Here is a 12,910-nt window from a genome sequence, read left to right on the forward strand (position 1 = left end):
TTTTTAAGATATCGATGAATGTGTAACAGACCCTGGATTATGTGAATTTGGCACATGTAGTAATATTGAAGGAAGTTACACCTGCCTCTGTCCACCAGGATCTATACTCTCACAAAATGGAAGAACATGCATTGGTGAGTCTGTGATAATAATCATCCATAATTAATAAAACATCTTCTCCAAGATTAAAATGGTAACATTTCTGTGTGCGTCATAGCAGAGCACTGTCACAGAATATTAAATACAAATTTGATTTCTCTCACATCTCTGAATATACTTTCTGCTGCTAAAGAAATTATGGCTGATCAGATCAAAGTTAAAAGTAAATTTATTATTAATGTACATATATGTCATCTTGATATTCATAGTAGAACAAAAAAAATATAATAGAAACAATGAAAAACTACACTGAAAGACTGACAACCAGTGTGGAAAAGAAGATAAACTGTGCAAATATAAAAAAATAAGTAAATGACTAATACTGAGAATATCAGTTGTAGAGGACCTGAAAGTGAAACCATAGGTTGTGGAATTATTTCAGAATTGAAGTGAATGATGTTATCCACACTGGTTCTGTGGCTTGATGGTTAATAACTGTTCCTGAACCTGGTGGTGTAGGGCCTAAAGCTCCTGGATCTCCTTCCCTTGGGAGCAGCAAGATGAGAGTTAGGAAACAGTTGAAAAAGAATTGGAAATTAAACTAATCAAAAATATTGAAAAGTAATGAATCTGTAAATGGAATTGCTGTTAATTAATTGAAAACAAATATTCAAAATAAAAATAGAAAATAATTATGTAGTCAAAGCAAATTTATTTTTGAACTACATAAGTATATGACACTACATACAACCCTGAGATTTGTTTCCTTGTGGGCATGCTCAGTAAACCCAAGAAACATTGAAAGACAGCACCCAACAAGGCAAACAGCCTATGTGCAAAAGGCAACAAACTCCAAATGCAAAAGAAATAATAACAATAATAGGTAAGTAAACCATAACTTTCGAGTATATAAGATGAAGAGTCCTTGAAAGTGAGTCCATAGATTGTGGGAACAGTTCAGTGATGGGGTGAGTAAAGTTGAGTGGTTATTCCCTCAGGTTCAACAGCCTGGTGGTTGATAACTGCTCCTGAAGCTGGTGCTGTGGGTCCTGAGGCTCCTATACCTTCTTCCTGAAGGCAGCAGTGAAAAGAGAGCATGGCCTGGGTGGTGAGGGTCCTTGATGATGGATGCTGTTTTCCTGTGATAGCGCTCTGTGTAGATGTGTTCAGTGGTGGGGAGGGCTTTACCCATGATGGACTGGGCCATATCCACTACTTTTTGCAGGATTTTCTATTCAATGGCATTGGTGTATCCATTACCAGGCCACGATACAACCAGTCAATATACTTTCCACCAGACATCTATAAAATGTTGTCAAAATTTTAGAAGTTATGTCAAATCTTCAAATCTTCACAAAGCTCTAAGAAAGTAGGAGTGCTGCTGTGCTTTCTGTGTAATGGCATTTACAAGTTGGACTAGGACAAATATTCTGAAATGATAACACCAAGGAATTTAAAGTTGCTCATCCTCTCCATTTCTAATTCCCCAATGAAAATTGGGTTATGCGCCTCCTGAAGTCAATAATCAACTCCTTGGTCTTGTTGATATTGTGTTGATGTCGTCGCATCACTCAGCCAGAGTTTCAATCTGCCTCCTGTATACTGATTCAATATTACTTTTGATTAGGCCAACAACAGTGGTGCCGTCAACAAACTTAAAATATGGTGTTGGAGCTGTAAGTATAAAGGGAATAAAGCAGAGTGCTAAGTACACAGCCTTGTGGTGCACCTGTGCTGATGGAGATTATGGAGATATTGTTGACAATCCAAAAAGACTGGGGTCTGAAAGTGAAGAAATTGAGAATCAAATTAATGAAAATGTATCTTTTAGCTGGGGTCAGAAATAATAGATGTGGCAGCTTAGGCTGGTGGAAAATTACGAAGTGATACAATCTGTCAGTTCTAAATCCACTGGAAAGTGTATGCACATCTGAGCTAATACTTTCTACACTGCACTTCACAGGCGTCAAATTGCTGAATGTGACGTGACTGTAACTGGCTCATAGTTCTCTACAGAAAGAGTCGTATTCACATTCTGGCCCATTGCCTAGAATATTCAGAGAAGTTTAAACATATTTACCTTACAAGTGTCATCAAGAAGATGCAACAAACATTCGCCTAGCTAGTTCCTGGGATAGCAGGTTTGCATGTGGAGGAATATGAGTAGACTAGGCCTATGTTCTTCAGAGTTTAGAAGAATATGAGGTGGTCTAATCAAACTTGCAAAATTCTTGCAGGTCTTGACAGGTGAGTGCAGGGTGCCTTGGGAAGTTAGAAGTAAAAGTCACAGATTCAAACTAAGGCATAGGCCATTAACAATAAAATTAAGAGAAGGGTTGTCTTTCAGAAGTTGGTGAATATTTAGAATTCCATACCCTGCGGTCTATGGAGAATTAGTCATTGAGTTAATTTGAAACAGATTTGTAGACATAATGTGGCTAAAGCAATCAAGGAATATGAGGATAGCCAGAATCCGAATCAAGTTTATTATCACTGACATATGTTGTGAATTTTTGTTGTTTTTGTGGTAGCAGTAGAATGCAAGACATGAAAGTTACTTTAAGTTACTAAAATAAATAAATAGTGCAAAAGACAAATAAAGTAAGTGTAGGAAAATGGCACTGAGGTAGAAGATCAACCGTGATCTTGATGAATGATGGATTGAGCTCAAATGTCAGATGGTCTCCTTTCCTATTTCTTATGAAATACATGTTCCCTCCATGGTTAAATTCATCAGAAATTTATTGTTGAATCCATGAAAAATAGGGATATTCATTATGCAATTGAATTTCAGTATTAAAATGCTCATGTTTGAAGTTGTGTATTGATACTGGTTTATTACTGTCACGTACCATTATCTAGCGAAAAGTTTGTTTTGCATAATGTTTATATCAATAAAATTATTACATATGAATTAAGGTAGAATAAGATATAACATTAGAAATGCAGAATAAAGTGTAAAAGGTAACAAATGAGTGCAGTGCAGGTAAACAACAAACTACACGATCATAACAAGGTAGATTTAGAGGCCAAGAATCCATTTTATCGTATATGAGATCTTTCAAGAGACTGATAACAGTGGTGTAGAAACTGTCCTTGAGCCTGATGGTACATACTTTTGTATCTTCTGCCCAATCGGAGAAGGGAGAAGAGAGATTGTCCATTGTGGATGAGGTCTTTGATTATGCTGGCAGCTTTACTGAGGCAGTGAGTATAGACAGTCTGTAGAGAGGAAGTTGATTCTTGTGATGCATTGTGTTTGTACATGTATTTATGCTGAGTTTTGTTTTCACCATACAAGACATCATTTTACATTTCTTAAGCACTTCATTTAATGTAAATCAACCATTTTGTCAAGTATTTATGTCCAGGGTGATTTTTTTAAACATTTAACTCTAAATAAATTTTGGAATTGATACAGAAGTATTTTGTAGTTATTTTGTACTGATATTTTTTTTAATTTTATTTATAGATGTGAGAGAGAGCTTTTGCTTCTCTAAATTTGAGAATGGTGTGTGCTCTGCGCCCAAATTAAGAAACATCACCAAATATACGTGTTGTTGCAGCTTCATGCCGGGTGAAGGATGGGGTGATCCATGTGAGATCTGTCCCAAAGAACCAGAAGGTAGGCAAAGGCAAATAATGGTGTATGAATTGCATATCCTCAAATGAACTAATTCAGGATACCCAAAAATACACATTTAGGAAGAAGTTTTGCATTCCCATACTATTATTTTCAACAATGCATCATATTTTATTAACAGAGTACTAATTTAAAGCCTGGTGGGCTGAATTATGCTGGCTGTGACTGGTAGATTCTGAGAGAACTACTGGTGTTTGGCTGCTCCCAGGTAAAACAAAATCTGTGACTTATGGAGTCATTTTAAGTCCCAGACATCCTGAAAAACAGGTCCCTGTTGCAGCTGCTATAGTATCGGAGTTCACATTCATCATCCTGATTGCTGACCAGGTGATTGAGAGTTAACAAGGTAACATTTAATTATTTTTCTTAATCTGGAATTTTAATTTTTTTATTGATTTCAATTGTGTTTTAAAATAATTTCACATTAAATCACTGAATGCAATCTAAATATTTTTGAATATCTCTGAATAGCAGAGACATTTAAAAACTGTTTCAACAGCTTTGACAAGATACAAGGTCCCAATACTAGCCTTTCCTCCATCAAAGTTTTCATTGGATTTCAAGAACTCAAGGTCTCAGCAGAATGCTGTCTGGGGCACACTTGCCACTGACACCTCATTACATCTTGCAAAACTTCCCACAATTCAAGGATCAGCGAAGTGAGCCCAGATAAATACACACAATCAGTGGACTGAGTCTTGCCCAATTCCACTGATTGAATTGTATTAATATTATGTAATAGAATCTATTATCAGAGGTAATCAAGGTCTATTTGAACAAATGTAACTTAAATATCTGGATAGACTGATTATGCCCAGATCACTAGGAACTAGCACAAGTCTAAAGAAAGAGATTCTTATTTACTGACCTCTAGAATTCTTGTGAAAATTGCATCCTAATGTGCACTGTGGGAATCATAGTGGAATTTTATATTTAAAAGCAGTGCAAACTCTGCAGTACATAATAAGACTGATGTCAGAGCAGTCTTCTCATTAATAAATGTCTAAATAATAGAAATATAATAGCAACCCATTACATTACACCAATGGGTTCTCGGAGCCAGCTTGAATATGCAGAAAGACACAAACTTCTGTTATTTAATTGGAACAACAGAACTTATTTTATTAGGACAGAACAGGGCAAGCATTAAAATACTTACCTAGGTATGCACAGGTCCCTCTCATTGCAGCGCACCTCCCGTTCTGACAATCCGTGGTGCTATTTGTGACCAGCCCATCAGTGAGGCCCCAAGAAGCTAGCCTGGACAAATCTACTTTTCATACCCTTTCCACTGATATGAAATGCTGCAGTAAGTGGACAAAACCATAACACCAGCTCAAACTACCAAATCAGAACAAATCCTCAGGCATGAGTTGATGAATTTTATCACCAACCTCTCAAAGCACTTCATCACAATGGTTGTGAGTGCTACTGGACGATAGTCATTGAGGCAGGATACCACATTCTTCTCTGGCACAGGTATAATTGAAGCCTGCTTGAAGCAGGTGGCTTGAAGCAAACTCCTGAAGCGAAAGGTTAAAGATATCAGTGAACACATTAGCCAATTAATTAGTACAGGTCTTCAGTACTCAGCCAAGTACCCTGTCTGGACCAGATGCCTTCCATGGGTTCATTGTTCATATATTAACTATATTGTAAAAGATTGAGAAGAATTATCTTGAAATGTACAAAATTCTGACGGTTCTTAACAATTTAGCTGCTACAGTGATGTTTTACCTGCTAAGAAATATAGAATCAGGAGTCACAATTTCTGCATAGGGCCGAGGACATTTAAAACAGAGAGGAAAAATGTCTTCACTTAGGGTTGTGAATCTAGGGAATTTCAGAATCAGGTTATCACCGGCATGTGACGTGAAATTTGTTACCTTAGCAGCAACAGTTCAATGCAATACATAATATTTAAAAAAATTAAAAATAAATAATAAATGAAATAAAAATAGTAATAATAAATAAGTAAATCAATTACAGTATATGTATATTGAATAGATTTTAAAAATTTGCAAAAACAGAAATACTGAGTTAGTGTCCAAGGGTTTAATGTCCATTTAGGAATTGGATGGCAGAAGGGAAGAAGCTGTTTCTGAATCGCTGAGTGTGTGCCTTCAGGCTTTTGTACCACCTACCTGATGGTAACAGTGAGAAAAGGGCATGCCGTGGGTGCTGAAGGTTCTTAATAATGGACACTGCCTTTCTGAGACACTGCTCCCTAAAGATGTCCTGGGTACTTTTAGGCTAGTACCCAAGATGGAGCTGACTAGATCTACAATCCTCTGCAGTTTCTTTCAGACCTGTGCAGTAGCCCCTCCATACCAGACAGTGATGCAGCCTGTCAGAATGTTCTCCATGGTACATCTGTAGAAGTTTTTGAGTGTATTTGTTGATATGCCAAATGTCTTCAAACTCCTGATGAAGTATAGCTGCTGTCTTGCCTTCTTTATGACTGCATTGATATGTTGGGGCCAGGTTAGATCCTCAGAGATCTTGACACCCAGGAACTTGAAACTGCTCACTCTCTCCACTTCTGATCCCTCTATGAGGATTGTTATGTGTTCCTTTGTCTTACCCCTCCTGAAGTCCACAATCAGCTCTTTCGTCTTACTGACGTTGAGTGCCAGGTTGTTGCTGTGGCACCGCTCCACTATCTCACTCCTGTACACCCTCTTGTCACCACCTGAGATTCTACCAACAATGGTTGTATCATCAGCAAGTTTATAGGTGGTATTTGAGCTATACCTAGCCATACAGTCATGTATATATAAAGAGTAGAGCGGTGGGCTAAGCACACACCCCTGAGGTGCGCCAATGTTGATTGTCAGTGAGTGGATATGTTGTCACCAATCCGTACAGATTGTGGTCTTCTGGTTAGGAACTTGAGGATCCAATTACAAGAGGGAGGCACAGAGGCCCAGGTTTTGCAACTACTCAGTCAGGATTGTGGGAATGATGGTATTAAATGCTGAGCTATAGTCAGTGAACAGCATCCTGACATAGGTGTTTGTGTTATCCAGGTGGTCTAAAGCCGAATGGAGAGCCATTGAGGTTGCATCAGCCATTGACCTATAAGTAAATTGTAATGGGTCCAGGTCTTTGCTGAGGCATGAGCCCAGTCTAGTCATGACCAACCTCTCAAAGCATTTCATCACTGTTGATTTGAGTGCTACTGGACGATAATCATTAAGGCAGATCACAATATTCTTCTTAGGCACTGATATAATTGTTGCCTTTTTGAAGAAAGTGGGAACTTACACCCGTAGCAATGAGAGGTTGAAAATGTCCTTGAATGCTCCCACTAGTTGGTTGGCACAGGTTTTCAGAGCCTTACCAGGTACTCCACTGGGACCTTCCACCTTGCGGGGGTTCACTCTCTTTAAAGACAGCCTAACATCAGCCTCTGATACAGAGATCACAGGGTCATCAGGTGCAGCAGTTATCTTCACAGCTGTAGTTGTGTTCTCCCTTTCAAAGCGGGCATAGAAGGCATTGAGTTCATCTGGTAGTGAAGCATCTCTGCCATTCATGTAATTGGGTTTCGTTTTGTAGGAAGTAATGTCTTGCAAACCCTGCCAGACTTGCCATGCATCCAATGTCACCTCCAATCTCATTCAAAATTGTCTCTTCACCCTTGAAATAGCCCTCCGCAAATCATGCCTGGTTTTCTGGTACAGGCCTGGGTTGTCAGACATGAATGCCACAGATCTAACCTTCAGCAGATGATGTACCTCCTGGTTCATCGCCAGAAAGGACTATTTTTAAGAAAGTAATACATAAATTTCTGGGCACAAAAGGCATCAAAGTCATGGGCAGAGAGTGGGAATATAGTAAAGTAAAACTCTCATAATCTGCATACACAGGACTTCAATGGTGCCAGCCTAACAGAATTTCAGGACTGTCAAGTGATATTCTCTATTAATACACAACACCCTTTTTAGTTGTGACAATTTAGTAAATAAACTGGGAATAAATTCCCCAGTGAGTCCAGTAAGTTTAAAGAAAGCACAGGAAATGGGATCCTGGTCAGTTTAAGGAAACCAATGGGGCCATTTTAGGTCAGAAGGGAACATGGGGGTCAGGGCCACAGCAATTGGAAGGGAGGATAGGAACTGTGATCCCAGTGTCAGATGGTAGCAAGGGAATGCTACCATCTGACATGGGTGACTGAAAGGGAGCCCTGGTGAGTCAGGGGTGTTTGGGAACCAAGGCTATGATGAGTCAAGGGGAACATTGCTATTAGGTAATCCAGATGCCAAACCATTGTGATTTCCAAATGGCTGAGAGCATATTATTTGAGTTTTACTGGTAATGAGACAGAGTATAAGCCATGATGATTTTGAACACCGGAACAAGCTCTAAGGGCTAAGTTACCGACAGTTGTTTCTTTTTTTCAATAACTAACTAACTGAAAACACCACATTAACTATTCTGCTGGTTACAGACTCAATAAACTCTTGATAGAATTGTTAAATCTGATTTGCCCATCATAAATCCATGTTGTCTCTGACTAACCCAACTATAATTTTCAATATTTCCAACCAGCACTAAATATAATCTGGAATTTGTATGGGACTCCCATGGAATATATTTTCAGTCATTGTAAAATCTGTTGTATATCAATACTTTTTGTATGTTGGTCATAAAGGTAAGTGAGAGGATGGGGATGAAATCACATTTATATGACTTATGCTTCATTATAACTTACAGAAGAATGTTTCTACTTGTAAATTCTGTCTAAAGTGTGGGTAACTTCGTATAGGCAATGTTCCATCCACCATATTGATATTGTACCCACACCTGCCCATCTGACCTCTCCTCTTTTTATTTCTGTTGGTCCTTCATTCTGGCTGTTGAATATTCCTCTCCATTCCTGCAACTTATCTTCCATGCAACAGGGCTGACCCTGTCCACTCCCACTGGCACACTACCCTGTCACTCCTGCTGCAAGGCCTCATCTCATATGTGACAAATTACTCATTTTTTTTCTGCTCCCATTATCAGATTATATACTGACTGATCTGTCCAGTCACGTTGTCATATTATCTTCTCCATTTCCACTTTGATGCTCCCCAGGAGGGAGGTAATGACTTACACACATACATACATACATGTATGGATATACACTCATACACTCATCTGCAAATTGATTTGGAATGCTTAGTTGATTTATCCCTATTAATTTCATTGTAGAAGCGTTTGGAAAATTGTGCCCCAGTGGCTTAGTGGGAATTACAATTAACAAGGAAGGTTCACAAGTAGGTAAGGTCTGATTTTTCTTTTATTTACTGTGAAAGCAAAGTAAGCGCCTATCTGAGTGCCTAGAATTGACAGCTTAATAAAATAAACCACGTCATGTGTATAATGACAGGAAATAGTACATTTAAAATTAAATTACTTCATTTTGATTATTAATTGTTGCATGTTTTCATTTTTGTGGCTGTCCTAAATCTTTTTAGTAAAATGAATAATGTACAAAACAAGCAGTTAAAAGTTTTGCTCTATATACTGCGGAACAACGAAGTATTAATTCCCCAGAAGTGATTCTGATACAGTGTCTGCTTGTAATGTTAGTGTTTTGTTTACTGGATTTATATTATTTTTTATAAAGCAGATACATTCATTTTATTTTTTAAATGGCAACATTATTTTTCCATTGACACTAGAACTATATTTTTTTCTGCATTTTTTCCGGTGAAAGACACAGATGAATGTTCTATAGACCCAGGAATATGTAAAAATGGACAGTGCATCAATACTGATGGTTCCTTCCGCTGTGAATGTCCATTTGGGTTCAATATCGATTATAGTGGAATCAAGTGTGTAGGTGAGTTCTCTTGAAATGTCAAAACAACGAATAACACAATTTTCTTTGTTATCATATCACTTTCAAGACAAGCATTTGCTGCCTCATTTAGGATCTATAGTAAGTCAAAGTCAAGGAGCATTTATTATCAGTATGTATACTTTATACAACCTTGAGATTTGTCTTTTTACAGGCAGCTACAAAACAAAGAAACCCAATAGAACCCTTTAAAACTAAAGAAGACTGTCAAACACCCAGCATGCAGAGAAAAAAAACTGTACAAACAATTGCATCTCCCCCCTGCATCTGTGGACCACAATCAAGGGCATTGTTTTGGGAACAGCTGTATTTAGGACTTCACTGGAGAGAACATGGCAAAAAGATGGAAAAGCTTCATATTTGTTAAAAATTTAAATACGATATGGTTCTGACTTCCTAGTCCCAAGAAAGTATTGTAATCAGTAATCAGTTTTGTAATCAGTTAGAGGATTGCTGAAGTTGTTTTAAATCCTTAGCTTTACTTATTTCTTTTTATTAAAGGAGATCATTTCACTGGGGAGTATACTTTTCTTTTTTTAAAAAATCACCTTCTTTAACAGGTTTAACAGGTTTGGTAGAATTTGACAGAAATTCTATCAGTTTCACTTCCTTTGGCCCCAACAGCAAATATAAGGCAGGTGCCTTGACCACAGGTTGGCATAATTGGAGCCCTGTTTTATCATGGCACTATAAAATCTACAGTTGCAATGGCTTACCCTTAGTCTACACAAAAACGTAGCGCATCTCAGTTTAGAGGTATCAAACTGACAGACGCAAAGTTTTGTAAATGGCCATGGTGTCTACCACTTCAAACAAATAGATTAAGGATAAAGTCACTGCAACATTAAGCAAGGAGTGGAGCTACTCTTAAACTGTTCATAGAAATTAAGGCCAAGAGGTTATATTTTATGTTTCATCTTCCATGCAACAGATACCGATGAATGCTCTGTTGGTAATCCTTGCGGCAATGGAACATGTACTAATGTTATTGGAGGGTTTGAGTGTGCATGTGAAGAAGGATTTGAACCAGGACCTATGATGACTTGTGAAGGTAATCATCTTTATCTTATTTCCACACAAGTAAAATTGACTTTACAGGGCTATTTCGGACCCATCTGATTAAAAATGATTTGCTTTTTCCCAGGTTGAAATGTGAAATTGACCATTTCAGGAGTGTTGCCTAGGAAATTAGACTACTTTGTTCAGAGGAGCAACCATCAGTTGTCACTCCAGGAACAATTATTAGCATTGGGCAAGACTGAGGTCTTCTATTCCCATTTCACCCTGGATCTTCCATGACACAACTACCTCAAGATCCAGACCCTTTGATTTCCCTGGAGACCAATCTCTAGATTCTTTGATTTCCCCCTTGGTCCCAACAAACTGAAAACACTTAGTCCCAACCTTTGTCACAGTCTCCATTCTCCACTACTCCCAATCACCCACTTCTGCCACAAATCACTGATTCTCTGATAAACAAAGAATGTTCACTTCCTAATGCTCTCCACCCATCCTTGTTTCATCCCCAATACAGGTGGTTCATTGGAAACCCCACCCCAAATTCCACATTTTCTATTGAGTTGAGTTGTGCTCTTCCAATGGCTGAACTGATAGTGGCACATGAAGAAGAAATTATAAGTGTAGCTCAGTGAATTTGGAGATTGTTGAAATATAGACACACAGTCCAACTGACAGTTAATATGCTTAATACAGAACACCACAGTTGCCAGGTCTAAAATTTTCAATTGATTCAGTTTGACATAGATCAGTAAAATCTTTCAGTTATTTCTGAAGGGCAGGAGTGTAGATCTACCAAATGGTATGATTGTGTCTGCATTAGGAAACAAAAACTAATAATGTTTAATAGTTGACTAATCAACTTTCTGTTTACAGAGGTAGTAAATTCAGAGTTGATTTCATTTCCTATTTTTCATGAAATATTGGCAGGTACTAAAGCCCCAGTGTTTATCAATACCTTCAATAGAAAAGAAAAAGTAAAAGGGAAAATTGAATAGCATGAAGTATGTTTCACACTAATATTTGGAAGATCAAAGATAACATTGTATTGTTATTTCTTTCCAATACCAGACATAAATGAATGTGCACAAAATCCTCTACTTTGTGCATTCCGCTGTGTTAATACCTTTGGAGGATATGAATGTAAATGTCCTGCTGGTTATGTTCTTAGACAAGATGGGAAGATGTGCCGAGGTGAATTCAATTTTCCATTTTAATGCCTGGTAACTTTGCCTTTTGAGCTTAATATCTGTAAAAATACTATATTTTGAGTATTGTTTCAATCGTAACAACATAGTTATTGATACAAAGTTCAAATCTGAACTCATTTGGATACAAGTTGTCTGTACTCGGTTATCAAGCATGCAAACTAACCTCAGTGCTGGAAGAACTGTCCATCCTCTCTGTTGAAAGTTATTCCATTTATACTTAAGCCATTGTTAAGGGTTTGTTGTACAATATGCCTATTTTATATTCGCCAGGACAATACTTCATTCATTAGGGTGGATACTGACTTTGAACAGTAGTGTTCAATAGGTGATGATGAATCAACAGTCAAATTTAATGATTTCTCTTCGCTCATTTCAGTTTGTACTGAAATCAGTTCAGAATGTGCTTGATTTGAGCCAATATAATTTAGAACTCAGAACCAATATATTATTATAGTTTTTTTCATTTATGTTTCTAGTAGTTACGATAGTATTGTACAACATTTGCTATATTTATTTTAAACACTCCTTTTTGAAGATTTCACCAAAATCTTACCTTGGACTTATGGAGTATAATTATTTGTTTTTTAATATCAATGAAGACTGAAGAAATACACTCTGTGTCCACTTTCTTAGGTTCACCTGTACATCTGCTCGTTAATGCAAATATCTAATCAGCCAATCACATGGAAACAACTGAATGCATAAAAGCATACAGATATGGTCAAGAGGTTCATTTGTTGTTCAGACCAAACATCAGAATGGGAAGAAATGGAATCTAAATGACTTTGACCATGGAGTGATTGTTGGTGACAGACGGGATGATTTGAGTTTCTCAGAAACTGCTGATCTCCTGGGATCTTCACACACAACTGTCCTAAGAGTTTGCAGAGAATGGTGCAATAAACAAAAAAACAACCAGTGAGTAGCAGTTCAGTGGGCGAAAATGCCTTGTTAATGAGAGAGGTTAGAGGAGAATGGCAAGGCTGTCTAAGGCTGACAGGAAGACGACAGTAATTCCAAAAACTGCAGGTTACAACAATGGTGTGCAGAAGAGCACCTCTGAATGCAGATGTCGAACCCTGAAGT

General features: G+C 37.7%; 1 protein-coding gene across 1 annotated transcript in view; it reads left to right on the top strand.

Annotated features, from left to right (window-relative positions):
* Positions 1-12,910, top strand: part of LOC132378818 (fibrillin-1-like) — a 377,797-nt gene that overhangs the window by 299,538 nt on the left and 65,349 nt on the right. The window contains exons 49-54 of the mRNA XM_059946042.1: positions 9-134; positions 3,572-3,724; positions 8,945-9,013; positions 9,453-9,578; positions 10,528-10,647; positions 11,685-11,807. Of these exons, the coding sequence (XP_059802025.1) occupies positions 9-134; positions 3,572-3,724; positions 8,945-9,013; positions 9,453-9,578; positions 10,528-10,647; positions 11,685-11,807 (717 nt within the window). The remainder of the gene's footprint in view (positions 1-8; positions 135-3,571; positions 3,725-8,944; positions 9,014-9,452; positions 9,579-10,527; positions 10,648-11,684; positions 11,808-12,910) is intronic.

The sequence above is a fragment of the Hypanus sabinus genome, chromosome 21, assembly GCF_030144855.1.
Source record: "Hypanus sabinus isolate sHypSab1 chromosome 21, sHypSab1.hap1, whole genome shotgun sequence".
NCBI lineage: Eukaryota > Metazoa > Chordata > Chondrichthyes > Myliobatiformes > Dasyatidae > Hypanus > Hypanus sabinus.